Source organism: Rhamphochromis sp. 'chilingali', assembly GCF_963969265.1.
Source record: "Rhamphochromis sp. 'chilingali' genome assembly, chromosome: 15".
NCBI classification, from domain to species: Eukaryota; Metazoa; Chordata; class Actinopteri; order Cichliformes; family Cichlidae; genus Rhamphochromis; species Rhamphochromis sp. 'chilingali'.
In genome coordinates this window covers 20,813,928-20,836,857 of record NC_137942.1, presented here as the reverse complement: position 1 = coordinate 20,836,857, position 22,930 = coordinate 20,813,928, and the positions used below count along the sequence as shown (strand labels likewise).

General features: G+C 41.9%; 2 protein-coding genes across 21 annotated transcripts in view; both read right to left on the bottom strand.

The window, feature by feature from the left end:
* Window positions 1–10,699, bottom strand: part of mapk8ip3 (mitogen-activated protein kinase 8 interacting protein 3) — a 32,815-nt gene extending 22,116 nt beyond the window's left edge. For 16 of the 20 annotated variants that reach the window (XM_080904429.1, XM_080904447.1, XM_080904442.1 and 13 more), the window contains exons 1-5: window positions 9,685–10,699; window positions 5,396–5,516; window positions 4,508–4,578; window positions 2,653–2,744; window positions 858–881 (exon numbers count right to left, since the gene is read on the bottom strand). In XM_080904429.1, the coding sequence (XP_080760555.1) occupies window positions 858–881; window positions 2,653–2,744; window positions 4,508–4,578; window positions 5,396–5,516; window positions 9,685–9,990 (614 nt within the window). In that variant the 5' untranslated portion in view covers window positions 9,991–10,699. The remainder of the gene's footprint in view (window positions 1–857; window positions 882–2,652; window positions 2,745–4,507; window positions 4,579–5,395; window positions 5,517–9,684) is intronic. The other 4 variants (XM_080904444.1, XM_080904435.1, XM_080904445.1 and 1 more) reach the window with 1 other exon arrangement.
* Window positions 10,700–18,596: 7,897 nt separating this feature from the next.
* jpt2 (Jupiter microtubule associated homolog 2) lies at window positions 18,597–22,929 on the bottom strand. The gene is made up of 5 exons (XM_080904295.1): window positions 22,752–22,929; window positions 21,858–22,009; window positions 21,300–21,451; window positions 20,613–20,649; window positions 18,597–20,005 (listed from the first exon to the last, which is right to left on the bottom strand). The coding sequence occupies exons 1-5, from the start codon at window positions 22,805–22,807 to the stop codon at window positions 19,743–19,745; spliced, it is 660 nt and encodes a 219-aa protein (XP_080760421.1). The 5' UTR covers window positions 22,808–22,929; the 3' UTR covers window positions 18,597–19,742.
* Between the last annotated feature and the right edge of the window lies 1 nt (window position 22,930).

Sequence of the window (22,930 nt, the reverse complement as noted above, 5' to 3'; positions counted from 1 at the left end):
ACTGGAGTTTTTGTTGGGCCGATTCTGGCCCCGGTATCTTATGTTTGACACCCCCGCTATAGACAGTCACTCACACTCTCATTCATGACTCTTTGTTGCTGTCTCTGTACAATAAAGGTGAAGCTGTCAGTTAGCTTAGCTTAGAGTGCTATTTTGTTTCAGTCCACAGGCAAAAAGATCCACCAACTGTTTTAGCTAGCAGCAGAGGCTCCACATCATGACCTCCAAAAACTGCTAAAACAACAGACTGATGGTTTAACACTTGGCTTTTTTATAGATTTAACCCCGTACATGTAAACTAATGAGTTTTAGATGTGCTATGGCTTTGTTGCTGCCTTTGGAAATGTCCAGACTAGCTGCACCATGTGTTTGTGTGAAGCTACACTAACCTTTGGTTTAAACATCACAATTACTGCCCAGACATGACAGCATTGATCTCACTAATCCCAACAAAAAGCATCCAAAGAAAAAACAACCTCAGATCCTGATGTTTAAAATTATATATAACAAAGCAAAAGACAAGCAGGACAGGCAGACAGACAGACGGGGGACAAACTGACTGGCAGAAACACATGAGGGAGAAAGAGGAGAAGGTAGGGGGAGATATCGGGAAAATATGCTTAACATGACCCTTGATCCATTCCTTAGTCCTTAATTTAAGATTGAAGTACAACATCACTGATGCATCCAACATAATAAATAGATGTTTAAAGCATCGGTAACTAGCAAATTAAGTGCATTAGGGAATACTTTCATCCATAAAGTGTGGAAGCGCAGCAAATATAAGGGGAGGGATATTTTTAATTCAGACTCGAGGGAAGCGGAGCGAGGCAGTCGAGGAATCATGTTGGATTTACCTTTTCCTCCATGTGTGTCGTTGACTGTGCAAACAGCAGCACAGAGAGCAAGCCAGCAAGACAGACAAGACAGACACTGATTAGAGAAGGACAGGAGACAGGAACATGCCATGACGCATAACACCGCACAAACAAACACGCACTTTTACACATTTAGTTAAACTACAGTTTGTTTCGTTTTTTCTGCACATCTTCACTGTCTTGTCTTTAAAACTGCTTCGGATAATCAAATGTTCACTTTATTAATTCTGAACACCCCAGCAGGACTCCCATAACCACCTATAACACTGTCCTCATGCATTCTCCAGTAATAAGCACAGTTGATGAAGACTTGCAGGATTGAGATGCATTTCATTAGACGCTGTAGCCGAATTGACTTTAGAGATACACGATACACAGTGGCATGGAAAGCTTTGAGCACGACTGGTCAAAAGTTCTGTAACTGCATTACTTAGTGAGGAAAAAATGAGCTGAGGTGAAGATGAAATATTCTCTTTAACGTTTAAAATCTGGTGTTTTAACTTTTTGGTGTTTAACTTTTTCTAGTGTCTCAGTTTTTTGGGGCTCTGGCTTGTTCACAGTCATGGTTAAGAAAGGCCAGCGGAAGCAAAGTCCTGTCCCAGCAGCTTAATGGCAGCAAGACGATTAAAGTAATTGATGTCCAAAAAGGAGGAAAAGTCAACAAAAATACAGCAAACTCAATCAGAGCCTCGGAGAAATGGCAGCTAGTGACAATACTGGAGGTTTTGTTTAGTTCAGAAAGAAAAAGAAAACTTTCTGGAACAATTACAAATCAAACCCTTCTCTCACTTCAACCCTTCAACAAGATTTAGGAGACTCTGGAGCACAGATATAATCATCACAGGGAAGTTATTGAAGGGAAATCTTTCCTGCATACTTAACACAAAGTTGCATCAAAACTTTGCAAATGCCAAAAAAGGAAAGGGGGAAAAAAGGGTGCAGATTATCACCATGAGACCATCTCTGCAACTGTTCGGGGTTGAATCAATAATGTTTTGGATTCATTTTGCAGCCACTGACATTGGACATCCACTCGTAGAAGGACAAATGGATTCAATTAAAAACCTGCAAATATATCACTGTTTAAAAAAAAAAGAAGAAAAACCGCAAGCTGAAGGTTTTGCTACGACTTTTATGGTCATCTGTAACCTAAACATAGTCGGTCACAGTCTTTCGGTAGACTTCAAGAGAACCTGCATGCAAGAATCTCACAGTTTGACACCTTTTACAGGAAAAATAGGCTAAAAAATCGAAACTAAAACTAAAAGATAGGTACTGCTGAAAGCATGCTCATCATTTACTCAATTGATTATTTACAGTATCAGAAGTCTGGAGCAAACTTCTTGCATGCCTTTCACTGTGGGTATTTTATGAGTTAGTGGACATATTGCTAAAAGTGACTAATCTGGAGCCTAGGTAGGCAGCTACACCAGATGTCCCGCTCCTCTTCTAGCTGTCGAGCCCATGGGATTGGCCCTGGCTCAACACAACAAGCTGGCACATTAAAGTCAAACTTCCTTCGTTTTTCTAATTATTTTCCACAGAGGTTTATAATGACTGTTGTGTCTGTTTGCACATCGCCTCTCCTCTCTGTTAGCGGGACACGGCAGCTGTTCAGTGTGGCTGATGACAAACGGCGCCAGCTTCAACACAAGAAATGTGCTGCAACACGAAAAGCCTGATAGATCTGTGCAAAACATGATAGTTCAGATCCACAGAAACAGACAATTACACACACACAGAATATAAATGAAAGAAAAAACAAAACACTCACGATCGTCCACAGCCGGTGCCTTCTGATTGGCTGTTACTCCCCGCCTGCTGCATTTTGGACCGCTCTATGTGCTCGACGTACGTCTGGATCATCTGTGATCCAAGAAATCAAGAACAAAAAATCGTTTTGAGAACAACCGGAGAGCAGGGCAATATCTATCTTTCTTACACTATATTTTACACTATTTATTTATTTATTGTACTTTTGCTTATAGTATCTTGTGGTGTTATGTAACTGAATGTTGTGCATTATGAATGTAAAAGCCCAGCAAGGAATAAGAGTTAAAAATTAGCAATAGCTATAAATGTCAGTTTCATGCTCCATATTGGTAGCATGCTATAGTGCTAATGCTAAGTATTCAGTCAACCTTCCAGACTGTTGAATTCAGGTGTTCCAATCACTTCCATGTTCACAGGTGTATAAAAATCAAGCACCCAGGCATGCAGGCTGCTTCTACAAATATTTGTGAAAGAATCTGTCGTTCTCACGGGCTCAGTAAAATCCAGCGTGGTACTGTGATAGGATGCCACCTGTTCACACATGAAATTTCCTCACTACTAAATATTCCACAGTCAGCTGTTAGTGGTATTATAACAAAGTGGAAGCGATTGGGAATGACAGGAACTGAGAGCAGGGTCAGCCGATGCAGAGGCGGATAGTGTGCAGAGGTCGCCAACTTTCTGCAGATTCAATCGTTAAAGAACTCCAGACTTCATGTGGCCTTCAGATTAGCTCAGAGCAATGTGTGGAGAGTTTAACAGTTCCATGAAAACAGCTGCATCCAAGCCGAAGTGACGAATCACGCTTCACTGTCTGACAATTCAATGGATGAGTCTTGGTTTGGTGGTTGCCAGGACAACAGTACTTGTCTGACTGCACTGTACCAAGCGTAAACCTTGGTGGAGTGAGGATAAAGGTGTGGGGATGTTTTTCAGGAGTTGGGCTCAGGCCCTTAGTTCCAGTGAAACGAACTCTTAATGCTTCAGCATACCAAGACATTTTGGCCAACTTCATGCTAACGAATTTAAGGGAACAGTTTTGGGTCCCAGATGGTCCAACATGACTGTGCACCATTGCACATAGCAAGCTCCATAAAGTTGTAGATGAGGAAGTTAGGTGTGGAAGAACTCAACTAGGATGCACAGAGTCCTGACCTCAACTCAACAGAAAATCTTTGGGATGAATTAGAGCGGAGATTGTGAGCCAGACCTCGTCAGTGTCTGAACTCACAAATGTGCTTCGGGAACAATGGTCAAAAATTCCCATAAACACTCCTAAACTTGTGGAAGTCTTCTTCCCAGAAGAGGTGAACCTGTTATAGCTGCAAAGGGTGGGCCAACATCATATTAAACCCTATTGATTAAGAACAGGATGTTACTCAAGTTCAAATGCGTGCGAAGACAGATGAGCAAATACTTTGGGCAATATAGTGTATGTTGAACCACATCGTCCTCTTTAAATAAATACATTGACAATATAAAAGATTAGAGTTATTTCATGATTGACCTATAATCTACTACACACTGTGTTTTGTGAATTAATGGATAACCAGACTGATGGGGGTCAAAAGTGCTTTGAATACTTCACATATATCACACATATTTAGATACTCTGAGTTGTAGAAAACAAAAAAACACCATTCTGCTTCTTTTACTGAAACATCGCTCATGATGGCTGTATCATTCAAGCTTAGTATCATGAATATTTGAAATGACTGTGAGCATGTTTGGTGGATTATGCCGATATGGGGCCTAATGTGTAATAAATCCTAGCTAGAAATCAAAAAGAAAAGAGTAGGTGTTCAGCAGAATATCTAACTCTTGTGATTTCACAGGAGGGCCCAAGGTTTGCTCACCTCAGTGTGGCGCTGATGCAGAGCGTTGTACTCTTTCTTCATGTCTGACTCTCGCTCTTCCAGCCGAGTGACTGTGAAGCAGACGGACACAACATCAACTTCAGCAGCAACAAGAACAAAAGTACATTTAAACAGCAGTGACGTCCAGCTCACTTTATAACCTTTCACCAATTAAATGGACATGAAGTATCATTTTGGATTGCATAGTAGGAGTGCAAAGTTATGAAATTGAAATGATTGCAAATTTATGTTTGCCTGCTTGTATTTAAATTGCTGCACTATTTAATATAGTAATCATTGGGGGAGAAACAAAGAAACATTAAGGGTACAGTGGATCCCCGCAAACATACAAATAAATAAATCCCAAAGCTAACTGGATGCCTGTATTTATAATGTACAGCAAAGAAAATCAGTGTTTCATTTCAAAATCAACCAAAGTCTAAAAATACATCCTGAGCGTGTCTACTTCTCTTTCTGCCTTCCCTTCAAAACTACAGTGGAAATGTATCCTGGAGCCTCTGTGTTATCTCTCCTGCTGTCCTCCTTCTTACACACACACACACACACACACACACACACACACACACACACACACACACACACACACACACACACACACACACACACACACAGCTGTTAAACACTATTTCCAGTGTTTTGAATGAGCCTCAGCAGCCACATGTACAGCATATTCTATTAGACAGGACAGTGTAGTGTAGACAGGAAGGCAGTGGAGAAAAGCGGGAGCACGATGACCTTCAGAGGACAGCCTGGGGCGGACTCAAACCCAGGACCCTGCAGTAAGCAGTACAACCTTCGGTATAAGGGTCACCCTTTGAGCCAGGTGTCCTACATGCACTGCATATAACATGACATCTATGCACTCACTCTGGTCAGAATAGTTCTTTGCCTTCAGCTCCAGCTGTTTCCCCTGTAGCTCCAAAAACTCCACCTGTATCTGCAGGTCCTTCTTCTCGGCCTCCAGCGAATCCTCAAATTCAATAAATTTCTGATAAAAGGCAAACAAGAGAAAAAAATAGACTGAGAAATTAATTTACAGACTCTAAAAGCGAAAGGGCACATAAAATTTGCATTTTTGTTATAATTCATATGAAGGGAAACAGCATATCATTTTACTTCATATTGTCTATGAATTACATAATTGTTCATATCAGCTTCAGAGCAGTGTGTTTTCAGGATACATCGGGGCTTTTGTGCACATGTCAAAAAATGAAAACTGAACTCACTTTACATGTGGTTATATGTGCCAGTAGTATCTGTGTATTATGGTAAAAGTATTTCACAGTTTGTCTGTAATAGATTTATCTCACAATACAGGCAGAAACACAGAGCTGCCTACTCCCCCCGCCATGCTGCCTGTTCCATTTTTTTAAATAAAGCTGCTCACAATGACGTCCTTTTTTCCGCAAGTCCACAAAGTCTTAATACGGTAATCCTCTGACTGCAGACAGACCTTGGAAACACCAACGTGCAGCAGATACACGCCACACAAAATAGCAAGCACTGCAACACAACAGCACTCTGAAAATACAACCAGTGCTGATGCTGTACCTAAAGCATTAATTGCAGGGAATGAACAACACTTGTCATTGACACATGTAGAAATATCTCCACGGCTACAGGGAAAAGGTCACTAAAGAATTTAACCAAGTTTAATGAGTTACCGAATATGTGGCAAAACACACCCTGACCCACGCAGCACAGTAAACAACACTAATGCTGTGGTCTCCTTGCAGCTTTAGCAGAAGGAGAATGTGAAATTCTTGGAGAAATTGCAGAGTGATTGCTGCAGCATTCTTGTAGCTGCTGCAGTTTTTGCACTGTACTCATGGTGCAGGAAGAGCAAACCTCCAGCCTTGTCCCTGCTGAACATCCACAGCATTAACATACTATAGATTCAATGATAAACGACCGAGTTTACGCATCAAAACACTGTCTTTGTGACACACTAGATGTCTTTGTTTTTCGCTGAAACAAAACACAGCAATATCTTTCGTCCTGCCCCCCTCAGACTGGGAAGGTGCCCTTCAAGTCCATCCCTCTATCCCCCATGCCTTTATCTGCACGAGGCTCCTAAACCCGTGCAAGTAAAGGCACATCGCTTTCCATTAAAATGCAGTGTTAGTGAGGCACAGCTTGCAGTGTGCACTGGTGTAACTACAGAAGCAAGAAAAACACGGTGCATTCTCATAAATAACTTTAAACTGTGCGAACAGCACTCAGACAGGTAACGTGACACAGCGTAGGAATGAACGTTTGCGCGGTCCAGTCGGAATAATTCTCATTAAGCAATCCTGCGATGTGTGACAAGTGAAACTAAGGAGCTTTCCTGACAAACTGACTCTAAGTGTGACTGCAGTGTGGTCACACGCTCAACTGTGACCACACTGATATCTGAGGAGTTATATCTGAGTGATATCTGAGGAGGGTGTGAAGTCACAACAGCATTAGGAGGAGCAGAGGAAAATCTGAAATCTTTGAAATTATTATAAAATCTAGAGGTTAAGATAACATGTGGAGCATAGCTCGTTAATCCTTTGTATGTAAATCACATTAAGAGAGATGGGGAAAAGATGGCTGGAGACAAACACAGGATGTTTTAGCAGGAGATGCTACAAAATGGTTAAATTTGTGCTTGTGGGTATCTCGGTCGAACGCTTCATGAGTAAAAAGATGCGGCTGTTGTCTTTGTTTACCATTAGCTCTAATAACTTTGTAATGTGAGCTGCCTTTTCTGCTTGTTGTTGTCCATGTCTTGCAGGAGGAGGCATTATTGTTTTCCTCAGACTCTGTTTGCTTCTTTTTCCTCTTATTATCCTTAGACTCTTTCCGATCTGGCCTGGGCTGCCTCGCCTCTGCCATAGCTTCATAAAACCCTCAGTCTGTTTCTTTCTCTCTGCTTTTGTTATTCTCACTCTCTCTCTGCTTCTCATGAGCACAAATCAGATTACAGTCCCAGACTCCCCCAGTGAGCTCTGTGTGCTATTGATTTCCTGTGACTTCTACCCATTTGCACATCATCCCATCCCCCTCTGCACCCCAGTGATGGAGAAAACTGTCTGTTTATTTGTCATCTAAGGTCATCAAACAAGTACAGGTTTGTGCAAAAGTGTGGGCAGCCCTGCACAAAACTTCAAATCTTAAATATGCAATGTCTTCGAGACAGCTTGTGCCAGAAGTGCAAAGAGAGATTTGCATGTGCGTGACAAAAATCTAGGCAAGAAAAGAGTCCCTGCTGACGACAAAGAGAAGATCTGAGTTCTATACAGTGTTTTGGAGGTTTTTTGGCACACATATAAATAGCATGTAAAGGCATGCATTGTTGTTACAGTTTTCCTTTTCAGTTTCTGCAGAGGCACGACTGATGGCTCAGCACCTACTTTAACCTGCAGCACATGTTCATTTTCAAGTACTGGCCCTACAAAATCTCATTTTCACAATAAGCATTTTCAGTCTGTAATGATATTAAACCGAAGCTTAAATACAAGGCAGCTTAAAGTGAAAACAAACTAGATAACTAACAGAGGGGACGGCGCTGGGGAGAGCAGATGACAAAGTGGGCTAAAAGCTGAGCTAAGCTGACACCAGCAAGGCTGCCAGTGATACTCTGAGGCCTCTTTGGATGGGAGGAGGATTAAAGTTGCTTTATGATGTCTGCCTGCAGGATCTCACTGCTGTTATGACACCACTCAGGTAAAAACAGAGGAGATAAAAGTGGCTGCAGGTGGAGTTCAGTCTGTAATTTAATAGCCCCGTATTGAAACACACTTTTTGTTGTTTGTGTTCCTGTTCTTTCACTGTTTTCGAGTGCAAACGCCCACACAGAGAGTCACGCTGACTGTGCCTTTATCTTCATGCATGTCCTGCTAACATGTCCTCCCTCACTTTGTGTTTGCATACTGTGTTTGTGTTATATTTGCATATACTTCTGCTGTGTTGTGTTAAAGTTTAAGGAAGGAGCACTTAAAATTCCATGTGTGATGATGGTGGTAGCAGCACTGTTAACGGTTAGCTGGAGTACTGGCAGGAAAAAAGTGATAATAAAAATCTGTAATAGTGACAAAGCTATTAACTTTAACTTTAAAGTTAAACAGCAATATTTGGAAAACTTGTAGTAACAGAATTAATCGATGTTAGATTTTAACTTCATTTCATAAAGAATCTGATGTTGATAAACAGACAACGAGGGTAAAACTGTAAGATGTCTTTTGTTTCAATGCATGTGCTTAACTTCAAAGGTCAGAAGGGGGGCACAGGGTGGCACTGCCCACCCCCAGAAATATGATTGTCTCAGACAGTTCTTACAGTACAGATGCGAGCTGGAGTATAATGAGTGATGGTGTATTACTTGTAGCACATTTACTCAAGTATGTTACTGAAGTTTTCCTGGTTTCTATTTCCACTTCACTATATTTTCAGTACAGTTATTATCCTTGTACTCCATACCATTTAATTTACTCTAATTTAGCAGATTTTAAAATTTAAATCTATGGATCTAAAAATCTATATTATTATTATTATTAACATTATTCATAAAACTCCCCGTAGCAACATGATTAACATGATTAAAATTGTCTCCAGTCGTAAGATTAAAGTGATAAAGATATAAATGGACCAATAACTATGATCCGGTAATGCAATGCTTAGGATTCTGCCATAAACCCATATTTGGATGCAGGATTACAACTTTTACTCACCTAAAGTATCTAAATACTTATTTATCATGTTGCAAAAACATTGTTTTAAACCAAAACAATATAATAACACCATCTGCATGTGGACTCCTAATTGATAATTATGATAATTGTGCCTAGTGTTTTCAACATTGCTGTGCACCCCTGCCTTGGTCTGCCCATCCCTGGGCCCCCTGATTTCAGAAATCCCGGAAACGTCCCTGTTGTTTACCTGGTTGACCCTCTTTAAAAGAAAAAGAAACTTCCAGTGGTGTCTCTATACTGATTTAAATATCCCTAAGTAATGTAAGCAGTGTGTTTACGAGTGACTGCAGTGCATTGACACTAATAATACGTTTAGCAATCCCTGTCACGGGCCTAAACATGAGTCACATGTGCCTACAGAACAGGACGGCTGGAAGTGATGATAATGACGGGCCTGCGGTGGCCGGTGGTGCTGTGTGGGGAGCTCTTTTAACGCACCTCCTCCGCCTGCTTGCGCAGCGCTTTCTCCCTCTCATACTGGGTGATGAGCTGCTCGTTGTCCTCCTTCAGCAGCTCCAGCTCCACCTCGTGCTCCTGGTTCTCCGTCAGCACCGCGTCGAGGTTTTCCAGGACGTTTACCACAAGCGGCATCAGCTCCTTCACCACCTCCTCATCGTAGCTGTGTATCAGCCGCTCGAACTCCCGGTAGATGCTGTTTGCCAGGCCCGACACCCGCTCCGACATCACGGAGCCGGAGCCGTAGTCGTCCTGGTAGACCACCTCGTCTATCTGCAGCTCCATCATCTTGGCAGCTGTGGTCCAGATGAAGCTGCGCCTCCTCTCAACAGTTTTTCAGGCCCTCCTAAAAGGCGAGGGTGTCACCGCTTTTGAATGCGCTCAGCACGGGGGAAGGGGCACATTCAATCACAGTCTGCCTTCAAAAAGGAGAACAGTCATGCCATTTTGCAGCAGGTTTACAGAACGGAGGCAGACTGTTGTGTGCGCATAACCTTGATTCCCCTGCTGAAAATATCGGTTCTAATAAACTGATATGAATAGACCCCCTCCTCCTCCTCCTCCTCCTCCTCCCGCTCCTCCAGCCAGTTACGGGCTATCTCCTCCAGTCGCGGCCCTGTTATCCCTGTCCTCCGGCAGAAAGCATCAGATCCTGGGCGCTGTGGATGGGCACTGGGCCAGCCTGTAGATCGTCCATGCCGAGAAGCGAAACGCCTTCGTCGATGGTATTGCACCTGCCTCTCAGCAGCCGCAGCCATGGACCCCAGCCATTGCTGGCAGGGAAAATAAATAATTAATAAATAGGTAAATAAATATTCTAGTTAGTCTTCCCGATAATCGCCGATGGCCGATCCCCCACTATAGTCTCGTTTTATCCATATCTTTTCCTCTTCCGATGCTGCTGGCCAGACTCGGGCGTTTTTTGGTGATGTCTCCCTGTGGGAGAGGCTCTCTGTGCTGCTCAGATGGAGGAGCCAGCTGACCGACTCTGGCTGACGTCACACCGTCTGCATAGAGCAAGCAGAGGCAGTGCGTCAAGTCAGCGAGGCAAAACCGGAAGTTGGCTGCAAAATTTCACAATAAGCTGCATAGGTTAGAGCAGAGTGCTAGCATATAATGGGCAGGTTTTTGACAGGGCTTCCACACAAACGCAAAGCAGAAGATGAAGCAAATATGTTTCCAAACTAACTTCCTTCCAAGCCAAATACTAGAAAATATGATGAGGCATATCTTATCTTGCTTTTGGCTTCACCTGCACAAGTGCCAAGGTAGGTCTCCCCAACAGAATTAGTTCCCCCTGCGTCGGGAGCACGCGCTGGGCTGTCCAAATCACGTACAAACAGTATCCCACATTCTTGATTTTTAGTTCACAAATACTTCTTATAAACTACTCCTGACCAATGACTACAGTCATTGCTGCTGACATTTTGGAGATCTTAGCTCTTTATACAGTAAAGTTACAGTGGGACACAAATAATATCAGGCTGATCCTGCCACAAATCACGGACAAACAGTATACCACAGTTGTTTATGTTTTTGAACCCATTTTGCACAGAGAGACATGAAACATGTTACTTTGTGTCTCTGTGCAGGCCAGGGCCAATTATATGCCGCAGCCTAAAGGCAGCTGAGTTGCAGAGGCCAGAGTGATCACCTGGCTTTGTGGCATAGCTGGCTCTGGCCTTGGACTGTGTGTTTTTACTTCACAGGCAAATTGGACACTGGACTGTTTTATCTTTTACTTTTTGATCATTGTGTTAATAAATTACCTTTTAGAATTTTATTGACTGTCATCTTTTTGCCTATGGCTGCGACATTGGTCAGACCTAGAATCTTTTTGTGTGTGTACAACTGTGGCAAAAGTGTTCCCTCAATGGCAGTGGCCTTCTGCAGCAGCTCAAAACAGCTGGAGGAGCTCGAGGAACGAGCCAATAGGATGAGCCGAAAGCGGGCAACATATGACAGACGCTCACATCCTATGTCAGTACCTCACTGGATCCGAGCTCATCTCAGGGAGCTGATCGGTCTGTATGAAATGATGAATAACTGTGAGTTATTGTGCCAAGACCTGCAGTTCCTCTAATGGCCACTTGAGTCTGTCTCTCCATAGACTCTCATGTTAAAATGTGCAACTGTAAAGCAGAAATAAACACGTTTACAGCTTGACACAGGGACCTTTTTGGTTTTGTGTGACTACTTTTCTCCTTCCCAAAAACTCTACCCTGTTTATATTTTATATACAAGTGAATTTATAATGTCAGTGCCTTTCCCAAGAGTCTTGGGGATCATCAAGATGTTTTTGGTAAATGTGAGAGGGCCTTTGGGACCTTGGTTTTCTCCTTGAACTCTCCCATGGATGCCATTTTTGCCCAGTCTCTACCTGATTGTTGAATCATGAACACTGACCTGCAGTTCTTTAGATGTTGTTCTGGTTCTTTTGTGGCCTCCTGGATGAGTCATTGCTGCACTCTTGGAGTAATTTTAGTAGGCTGGACACTCCTGGGAAGGTTCTAACCCTTTAATATGATCTATGGTTTCATAATTGGATCAATACAAACACAACTGGATTGATACTTTGTTTCTATCCTCAAAGTTCAGCATGTATCCCATTGTCCATCCATCCATACATTTATTCTGCAATTGCACAATGACAGACCGCCAGTCTGTCGCAGGACTACAGATTACACCGAGACACAGCCAATCTAATCCCACTATATCCCACTGAACTGTGCATTTTTAAAAGCTTGTTTTTATTAAAAATATTTTCATTCCAAGTCTTTATAGCCTATAACAAACTTACACAACAGAAGCTGACCCAAACTCCTTTAAAGACAGCACATTTACATTTCAGGTCTCTAAAAATCCACAGTATCAATACACAAGAAAACTGTGTTAACTAGTATATTACTGTGGGTTGTTAAACTTACAACATTGTTGTGTTGGTGTTCATGAAAATGTGTTCTGAACTTGGCAAATGTACGATGATTCAGCTCATAAATAATAACACACTGCTCTCCCCTACATAAGCTCCCTTTATAGGTTAAAAGTATCGGTATCTGCAATACTGCTCTTAATTTACTCGATAACGAAATTTGCAGGATGCACAGCACTGCTGCTGATAAGTAGCAAAATAACTGAATGTCAGGAAATAGTTCACTAGATATATAAATAAGTAATTAAAATATACATTGACTTAGTTTAAAATGCTCTGTATTTCTATTTTTAAATAATTAATTACACATTTTTAATTAATTCTAGTTTTATTCCAGACCCCAATATACTGAGGGTGGGCTTGCACTTTGGGGTCCCCCAGTTGCTGCCCTATGTATTTGCATAATGATCTTAACTGCTTTCATAGAGAAACACCTTTAAAAAAGCCTTATAATTTAACTTATAACTTTCTTACAAGTGTGGTGTGTATTCTCAACATAGGAATGTACCGCATTAGGATTTAATGCCGCATTTGACCTCCGACCTTTTGTTCTGACTTGTCATACAGACTATAGTGAGGGTCAAAAAGATGATAATGTTATTTAGAGCTATGTTCCTTACTGCTTTTGGCAACATTTAGGAGATTATATACCAATATATGTGGATTCTAATATCACATATCCTGTCGTCCTGTATCTCTGTGAGGTCAGAGGTCAAATTTACAAATAAATACCTCTTATCTGTGACCTACTCCTACATAAAGTTTGTGTAATCAGAGTAAAACATCTGCCATATTTTAATACAATGGTTGCTACTAAAATGTTTGATTTTGAATAGAAGACAAGCACACATGTTCAGTCTAGGCTGAAAATGTACACATTTGTGTGACAATGAAAACATGCAATATTCACAATATAATTTTTTTTAGGACTTTATTAATGAATAAAAAAAATCAATTTGGAATGCCCAATAAGATCGCAGGGCTCGCAAAATCGCCCGTCGGGTTATCATAAAGCCCGACGGGCGATTTTGCGAGCTCGATTTTGGTCGCCCGACCGAAGATATCGCTAGCTCCGGGACATCGGGCTAGCGATTTTGCGAGCCCTGAGTTGTGTATTAGTTGACAAAAATAAAACCCCAATAATCTGACAATTCCCTCTGAGCAAGCACTCGGCGACAGTGGGGAGGAAAAACTTTCTGCAAGCTGCACTACATGAGAGACATCTTCATTAGGAGGCAAGATAAAGATCACTATTTTACATGTTTATAGTGAAATAAATTTATATTAAAAAATACTTGTATGTGCATGAATATGTTAAGAAGCATATTTGATTGTTTGTTCTACTTTTTAAAATTTATTTATACTGTAAAACTGTTCATTTTCATTTGTTGCCTCAAGGCAACACTGCGCAGTTAGCCCAATTTTTTTCAGGCAATATAATGCATTTGGATATGTGTGTAGAGATGTGTTTGTGTGCATTTATATGATCATAGTCAATGTTTTTTACTTTAGAATCTACTCATAATTACAGGACATGGATGTAAAAACTTTTTATGCAAGGAAACCAAAGGAATGTGCACTTTCTGTCCTCAGAAAGTGAGGACAGTGAGTTTTCAGGGAGTGACAGTGAAGTAGAGGAGTGGATCCCTGAATGAGGTTTGAGGGACACTTAGGAGCTCAGGGGTCAGGGGTCAGTTGGTAAAGTAACTGTGTCTGTGTGTGTGTTAGTGCCCACATACCAAGCAGGTCTGGCCAGGATCTGGTATCAAGCCGGGACTTTGAGTAATCTGGGAGAGTAGAAAAGCGCTACATAAAAATCAGTCCATTCACTGTCTGAACAGAGTTTCGGCATGTTACTTTTGCACTGTTTTGCATGTTCTGGCACATGTTGTTATTGCATGGCTTGATTAAGGTACACATTATGCTGACATCTGGGGCCAGAGCTGAAACCGTTCTGGGCCAGCACAGGGCCAGAAGTGTGTCTACAACTGGCCCGTGGCTGCACACCACCTACAGATGGCCCACATACCGCAATGAATAACGGCCCTTTGGTGGCCCAGATCATGTTTGCCAGAGGTAATCTACACATGGGCCAGCACAGGACAACCAGGGTGTCTGAAACTGGCCTTGTGCTGGCCCATGTGTGGGCCACCTCTGGCAAACCAGGTCTGGGCCACCAAAGGGCCGTCATTCTTTGCGGTATGTGGGCCATGTGTAAGCACATTGTGTGGGCCTGATCCCTGCCATACCAATATTGCTGTGTGGGTGTCAGTGTGTGTGGTCATGTATTACTTATTGTTGTGGGGACACAAATTTGTTTACACACTCATATTATGAGGTCTCGCCTACTTTATGGGGACAAATTGCAAGGTAAATCATTCAATTTTAGGGTGAAGGCTTGAGTCAGGGTTAGGGTAAGGTTCAGGCAGGGACTTGTGATGGGTAGAGTCAGGATAAGTCTCCAGGAAATTAATGTAAGTTAATGTAATGTCCCCAAAATTTTTTGTGCGTGTGCGTGTGCGAACCCTACAGCTCGACCCACAGAGGAAAAGAAGCTTCTGATGAAAGGTTCACTTTCTAATATGGTTACAGCATGCTCTTTGTAGACCCTAATAATGAGCTCGTAAACATATCTGTGGTCTAATGCCATGAATGTCAGTATTACATCTGGGTCTTTCCACTTCTCTATGAGAGAATTGTACATCATATTACTGAGGAATATCACATGTACAGCGGGGATTGGAATCCTTTTGATTCGAGGCCAGACTTTACTGAACAACTGTTTGGCGATAGTATCAGCTTTTTCAGAAGAGCAGGGTGAGTCTGCATTTTCAACAATCTGCTTCACCAAGTCCTCAATACACATTTCCACAGAAGACTTGTATTTTTGAACCTCTCCAGCTGCCCTAAGGGCAGGATTCTGCAACGATTTGATCAAGTGATTTTTAATTGTATGAACCGTCACCCTGCGCATTAAGGGGTTCCTGTCATTCAGTAACTTTAACAAAGGTTTTTCTTTGCAAAGTGTTTGGAGCTCTTGGTAAATGGCCTTATCGAGACCTTTTAATTTTTTTTCATCTACATACAGGTCTTTGATGTTGACATCAGACACCACATTGTCAAAGAGCAGCTTGTGTAGTTTAGCTGAAGGTTTGTAGCGGGACGTTTTTTCAGCATGTGAGAGTACACCATGAATAAGTGCGCTCACGTGCTCATTTTTGCCAGCATCATAAGATCTGCCAGTAACTCCAGATGATGATTTTTCTCCCGGTATTGGAAATATAATATCTTTAAATTCGTTCAAAAGTGTCTGGGAGATATTGTCAGTTTCTGGTAGCTGGTCTTCATCATCCTCTGTTTTTCCACACCATGCGAAAAACCTTGTAAGTAGGTTTCGCTTCTTTCGAAACAGGTGGTCTTTGAATATCGAAATCACCACTTGTTGGTACGGCGAAGGTACAGCCAACGCAATGATAACAAGGTTAGGTGTAATACCCAGTACCTTTGTAATGTCTTTGAAAATTGCCTTTGCAAGACTTTTGATCCTCTTTTTTTATATTTAGAGTTTCTTCTTTAAGTTGCGCCCACAGAGCTATGAAGAGACCCTGCTGAATCTCATCGGATGGCGACACATTGGCCTCTCTTGAGGCATGTGTGATTACTGCCTTTATGAGCTCTTTAACAAGCAACTGTTCCCCTGACAGTGGAGCTTCCACTGTCACATCATTACAAGGTGCAGAGGGCTCAGCCTCGCACACGTCACACTCCTTTGTGGAGTCCTTGGTGGGCTCAGGCACTGGTGCATCTTTTGGCCCCTCATGATTCAGTTGCTGGGTGCATGAATTGTGGCAACATGCACAGTGCTCCGATTTCTCCCCCAAGTTGACACCCGGCCCTTGGCCGAAACCACCCTCACAGTCCTTGATCATTGCCATGAGTTCCGTTAAGCAGATGTGAATCACCGATGATGTAATGCTGCCAAGTGAACGCATGGTGTTTTGATGTGGGCACCCTGTTTTCAGTGCACCCCACTGTTCGTCTGTCATAGTAATAAAGAAGTCCCTAATTTTGTCTTTTATATTATCCCTGGAAGAATTCATGTTTATATTTTCAGGCGTTTTCTGCAAACTATTGTGTTTGGCTGTGAAACACTAATGCTTCTTACTAAACTGAACGGGTAACTAACAGTTTCACTCAGTAGGTGGCAGCAAACTACAAACAATGGTTGCATTTTACACTCATCCGTTTTCATTAGAGGCAGAACCCAGAAGCACATCCAGGTTTAGGTCTACTGCTTGGTGCTACACGAAGGCTCAACAGACCAAAACTTACATACATTTGGATAAATCCAAGTAAGAAGAAACCATGTCAGTGAACATCCATAACCAGACATGGATTAGCCTACACCTAAACCTACTGATATGTTCACTGACTTTTTCTCTTAGTCTGGAAATGGACTTAATCAACCCATTACTCAATTGAATTGATTATCATGACCCTCACTAATATCCACTTAATAAGTTAAAAGTGATGTGCAAAACCCATCAGCCAAAGTAGTATAAATATTTTAACTTTTAGCAAACCCAGCAGGTTATTTAAGTGATTTCACATCATATTTTCAAACGGCTTGTCCATTGTTAATATATCCCACATAAGAGAAGAGCAGTCATGGAGTTGTTGCTCCTCATGATTTCTAACTAGTCAAGCTATTTAATATTTTTGTCCAGCCAGTCACTCAGAACCCATTTTTGTCATGTTTGAGTCACTTATAGCCACCACCTTCAGCTCAGGAGGACGCTAACAAGTCGAATGACCTGATAGATGTTTGCTGAACATGGTGGTTAACATCAGCACCTATTAAACCAACACAAAGACCCTGTTTTGTGTGGGCTGCTCGATACCATGAAGGAAGACCTCTGAACATCTCAGTTTTTATACATCTTAATACATTCTCAATCATCCAGGTAAGTAAATCTCCAAAAGTTGATTCTGTTCATCTGGACGTAGCGTTTTCAGTGGGAGAAAGTTTTCGTCACTTAAACAAGTGACTGCTTCGGTCTCAGCTGACTGCAGCTTTCCCCAGTCTTATACAGTACATTTGCAAAATGACTGAAACCAGCTCACTGAAGGAATAATGGGCTGGGAGGTCAGTTCCTTAATCTTAATTATGCAAATTCTCATGACCACTGATCAAAGACCACTGATCAATGGCCATGAGTACCATTCTCAGAGAGTTGGGGAATGGCTGCAATCACAGCTTTGTAAGATGGCGAAAGATGTACCCTTAGGCCCCCTCCTCGATTCAGAGATGACCTCCTTGACTCCGCTTAAACCAGCGTTCCTCCCTATCCAGGATGTTACATCCTCATCATTGAAACAGTGTCCACTGCCCTGTAGGTGTAAATAGACTGCAGAGTCCTGGCCTGATGAGGTAACTCTTCTATTTATAAGATTGAGGAAACCTGCAGTCAGCTGAGACTGAAGAAGTCACTTGTATGAGTGACGAAACGTTTCTCCCACTGAAAATGATACGTCCAGATGAACAGAATCAACTTTTGGACAGTTTTTATACACAAACACACAAGCAAACAGTGTTTTATGTGCTGTCATCTGTACCGTTGCTTCAAATAGAAATGTTTAAAAATTCTATACAGATTCTGTGGCTGCGAAGCAAAAATAAACTCCCTCCGGGCAGAAGTGGCCATTTTTGTATGTGGGGAGAAAAAAAGAAGCGGCTTCCAGAGAGTGCTGCCCGAGGACAAATTCAGACAAAAGCACCACTGTCAGTGATTCAAAATGGGACAGACAACACTGGATTGTATGTCAGATTTACACAAATCCTCATAAGCATCAACGGGAGAGACGAATTCCAGTTTAACAAAATGTACATGTTTAAATTAATCACCCCTGAGTGTTTCTCAGTTTTTAGTAGATGATGAATGCAGACACAGTAAACAAACTCTTACTGCAAAACAACCATTTTATTGCAATACACAGGATTTCTTTCTTCTGCTGCGCTCGCTGCCTACCAGGCACATCGACACGGGGGAGACAGGCTGGCACCAGAACACCACAGGTCTGCCCCGAGATGAGTGTGAAAATGTGATTATCATCGAGCCCACCTGGACTTCAGGTAGGCCGCACGCTTGTCCAGAGTTCACTTTGTCTTCAAGCCGTTTTAATTTAAAACATAAACTGAGGCCTACCCCAAGCTCAAAGAAGGCAGATTATGTTCTCAGATAAAGCAAGCAATGAGGGCGAAGCAGAGAAAGTACCTGCACAATACATTCACATAAATCAAAATGGAATTTCTTTGAGGACACAGAAACATCTGGGGAGTAAACAGCTGTTTCAATTCCTAGTCACAGATTGTGCTCTGTTGTACACGTTTTTAGTAAGGCATAATTAACAAAAAGGCTAGAGAGATGAAAGGATGCCAAGCTTATATCAGGCCTCAGTCACATGGATTGTTTCTTAAATTCTGAAATTAAGTGGTCATCCAATAAAGATCTGGCACTTCATAAATTAAACTGATGAGAGGCTGTGTTCACCCCAGAAAGCTCCCAAAAATTTGGGCAAATGTCTGCTGTGAAGTTTTTAGCCAAACCAAATTGCAGGTCAGTTTTAAATCTGAAAATTGTGCAAGTATGCCAAACTCTAAACCGTTCTTGAGATGCAGAAAAATTACACACAAAAATTAGATGATTGTGCCTCCAGACAAATTACTCTTACAAATGCTTGTAACACAAACAATGAAAACAGTAACTGCAAAGTTGAAACCAAACTGTGTTACAGTTAAAGTGATAAGGTGACAGCTAACCATTCAGCTGACTCATTGGTGATTGTAATGATTGCAGGTTTCATTATAGAAGAATATCAAGGAGAAGACAGATGGCAGGAAGTCAAAAACGAGGGATGAAAGTGCAAGATGTTGAGGACAACTTAGGAGCCCAGGCGTCAGGTGTGAACAACAACAATAACTGGGCTGTATTTAGGTGTACAGATCACATTCCATCAAAAGAGCAGTGTAGGAATGAGAGAAGATTAACAGGGGAGCACACAAAGAGGTTTATGGACACAAATTCGGAGAGGTGGCACGCTCAGCTGATCAGTAGAACACCACACTAGATTTTCCTCCAGGAGGGTTAAGGACCCTGTTGTGGGAGCGAGGCTTGGGTCCCAGGTGAGGCTCGTGGTTCTTCGGCGAAGTGTCATCAGGAAATGAGGAAGGTGTGGGTTCAGGCTCCGAGGGTGCCGAGACAGCAGCGGCAATGGCAGCGGGTGGCTCTTCCTTAGCTGGTGCATCGACTGGGGGTGCAATTTCTTCTTTCGCCTCAGGCTGACTGGCTTTGGCTTCAGGAGCTTGAGGAACTGAAACAAACACACTGACATGTGATATCAAATTGGACACAGCCACCGTGACCCGACCCCCTGGTTTTTGCACTGTATGTGTTGTGTGTAGTGTGATGGACACCACCATGTTGATTTTTTGGATTCAGAAGTGATGATCATTAGACGAGAGCATGGAGTACCAAATTATAATCTAAAGCCAGAAAGCTTGAGTTCATGTAAGACACCACAAGCCCTGCCGTTTTCAAGTGCAGTTCACTAACTAACAGAGGAGGGGGAAATCACATATTTGTTACATTTGAGATCTAAGTGAAACTAGTAAGCTTTTAAAAAAAAAAAAAAAGAATTGCAGAGATTGAGGATAGTTTATTGAGACTATCACATATTTTTATTGTTTGCATGAAGCTATATGCAGTTAAGCAGTGGAAATGCACAGATGAGAGCATAAATAGACTCAATTTATTTTTCTCTCTCATTAACTGAAGACTGATTAAAAGTTTAGGGTGTAAAACTTAGAAAACGGTACAATATGATTAAATCTGATCTGTCTGAACAGCAAGGCTTAGCAGAGGTAGTTTAATAGTATAATGCAAAGAAATTATACACAAAGAACATGTACAGTACTCACCTGGTGATTCAGGTTCAGGTCCCACACTTAGGTTGTCCTGTATTAAAAAAACAAAACAGTAAAGATAAGGAAGAAAGAAAAAAACCCCACAGGTGTTCTTGTTTCACTGCACACAGTTAAAATTGAAATTAATAATGTTAATGGGTTATGGTCAAATGGACATGAGAACAGGACAAGAAAGTGCAATTATTATACATGACTGCATACATTTCTTTAGTTTTAAAGGTCATAATGGTTATGTTTGCCACATTTTTTTTTACTTTTGCAAATAATCTGAATGACCCTCAGTACCTACAACTCAAAGGTTACCAATATCAGGACCTTTGTTGAGTCATTAAACAATGTGCTAAAGCTAGAGGTGGCTTCAGGCTTTCGTGCTGACTTAAACACACCTTTGCTGATTAGTAATCACAGACATCTACAATAACAGGCTGACATCAGCCAGGTTTGCAGTCACTATCTATGCAAATTAGAGATCATCTCTGAGGTTACCGTACCACCGGTCTCACTGGAGGCACAGACAGGTAGGTGTTAGGGTGGGGCTCAGTTAGTGTGTATTTATTAGAGATTATTATTGAAGTGCTGCCTGTCGCAAACCTATGTATTCCTCACTAAAGAGACTTTTTTTTTTGCACAGGCTTGGAATAAAAATGTTCTGCAACTCATAAAATACAAGTCAAAAAGTACCTTTGGCTTATTTGGGTGGCTTCGGCTTGGACTTTGGGCAGGTCCCGTGCCTGCAGGCCCAAATATGTTGCTGGTTGGTCCACCTGGTGGCATGGGTCTCTGTGGTTGAGCAGCAGGCTCAGATTCACCAAATATTCCACTACTCTTTCCACCTATAAAAGATTAACCAACATACCATATAGTGACACGATCTTCAGCAATGGTAAAAAAATAAAATGCAATTTCTGTGTCCATTTCATAAAGAGTCACTCTTCTGTACCAGATGTAGCACATACCCAGTTTAGTTTTGCATACTGTGTGCACTTGCTAAATGGCAAGAATGTTCTGACCATTTCAGAGAAAAATATTTATGACCATCAGGGCAATCAAGTACCCTGAACTGTAAATAAACCCAGCTATACCAGAGTAATATGAGCAGGTGTATTATGTGCAGGCACAGAGAACAGCCAACATGTTTACAGTGGAAATTTAACATTGTAGTAATAGTTTTCACACTCTGAACATGGATTTGCAGAGACAGAAAAGCCAAAGCATCAGCCACCAGCAGGTTAATCTCACCTGGAGGATTGGAGCGTTTCGGTGCACTCTGGGCTTCCTCTGGTGGAGCAAAAACTTTGGAGGCCATCTTATTGGGTCTTTTTGATGCTGCAGAGTCCTCTTCATAGCCACCAAACAGATTGCTGGAGCCACCTCCAGGAGGCTGCAACACCCTACAGATTAACATACAAGTTAAATCTTTAAATAAACAGAATGCGGATTCATGTTTACAGTCTACTGTTACTGTCATGTCTTACATTCAAAGACTTGTAGGAAACGTTAAGTAACCGGGCTATAAATATGTTAGCTGGGCCAACTGAGCTAAATAACAGGTTACTTGATTATAGACTCGGGAATGGCGCCATATACGCATGGAAACCATTGTCTGCTATAGATTATATCAGACAGACGCTTTACTTTCTTTCGTTATTGAAAGTTTGATCATTCTACTTGGGGGAGCTGATCCGGAAACTGGTGCTTTCGAGATTTAAAAAAAAAAAAAAAAAAAAAAAAGCACCCGAACCTCTTGCTATAAGGAAAGTGTGACCATAACGCCTCTGTTGGCGGATACAAAGAAGAGCCTTCCGAGGAGCATTTCACACTTCCGCAGGCGCAGTAGACAACGCCTGAATGGCTAGCTCGAAAGCTATCATGACTAACAAGTTTGCTAACTCAAACCACTGCAGCTCCACTTAAGCGTCCACCCAGACATTTAAGCTTTCTGGGAGCACTGCGTGTTCGAGATATGCTTAAAGAAATTAGTGGAAGGAAAAAAAAAACCTACGAAGTTCTGACAGGCAACGTTATACTAAATTCTGGGCTGCTAACTGTCCGAGCTCCTGGCTGCAGTCGGAATAAAACGTTACTGGCGGCTCTTATTCGCACATAACCAAGCCGCGCAGCTGTTGTCTTTACCTTGAACTCGGTTTCGAACCACTATCCAACCCTTGAAACATGTTAGTCGAAGTCATGGTGGCTCTGTTTTGACCCTTCAAGTTTCCGAAGACAACTTCTTCGTCAGTTTGCCAACTGGACGACGAGCGAGTTCCCCCCTCTGCCTGCGCGTGCCCGGCTCAACTCCGTAGTGAAGAATT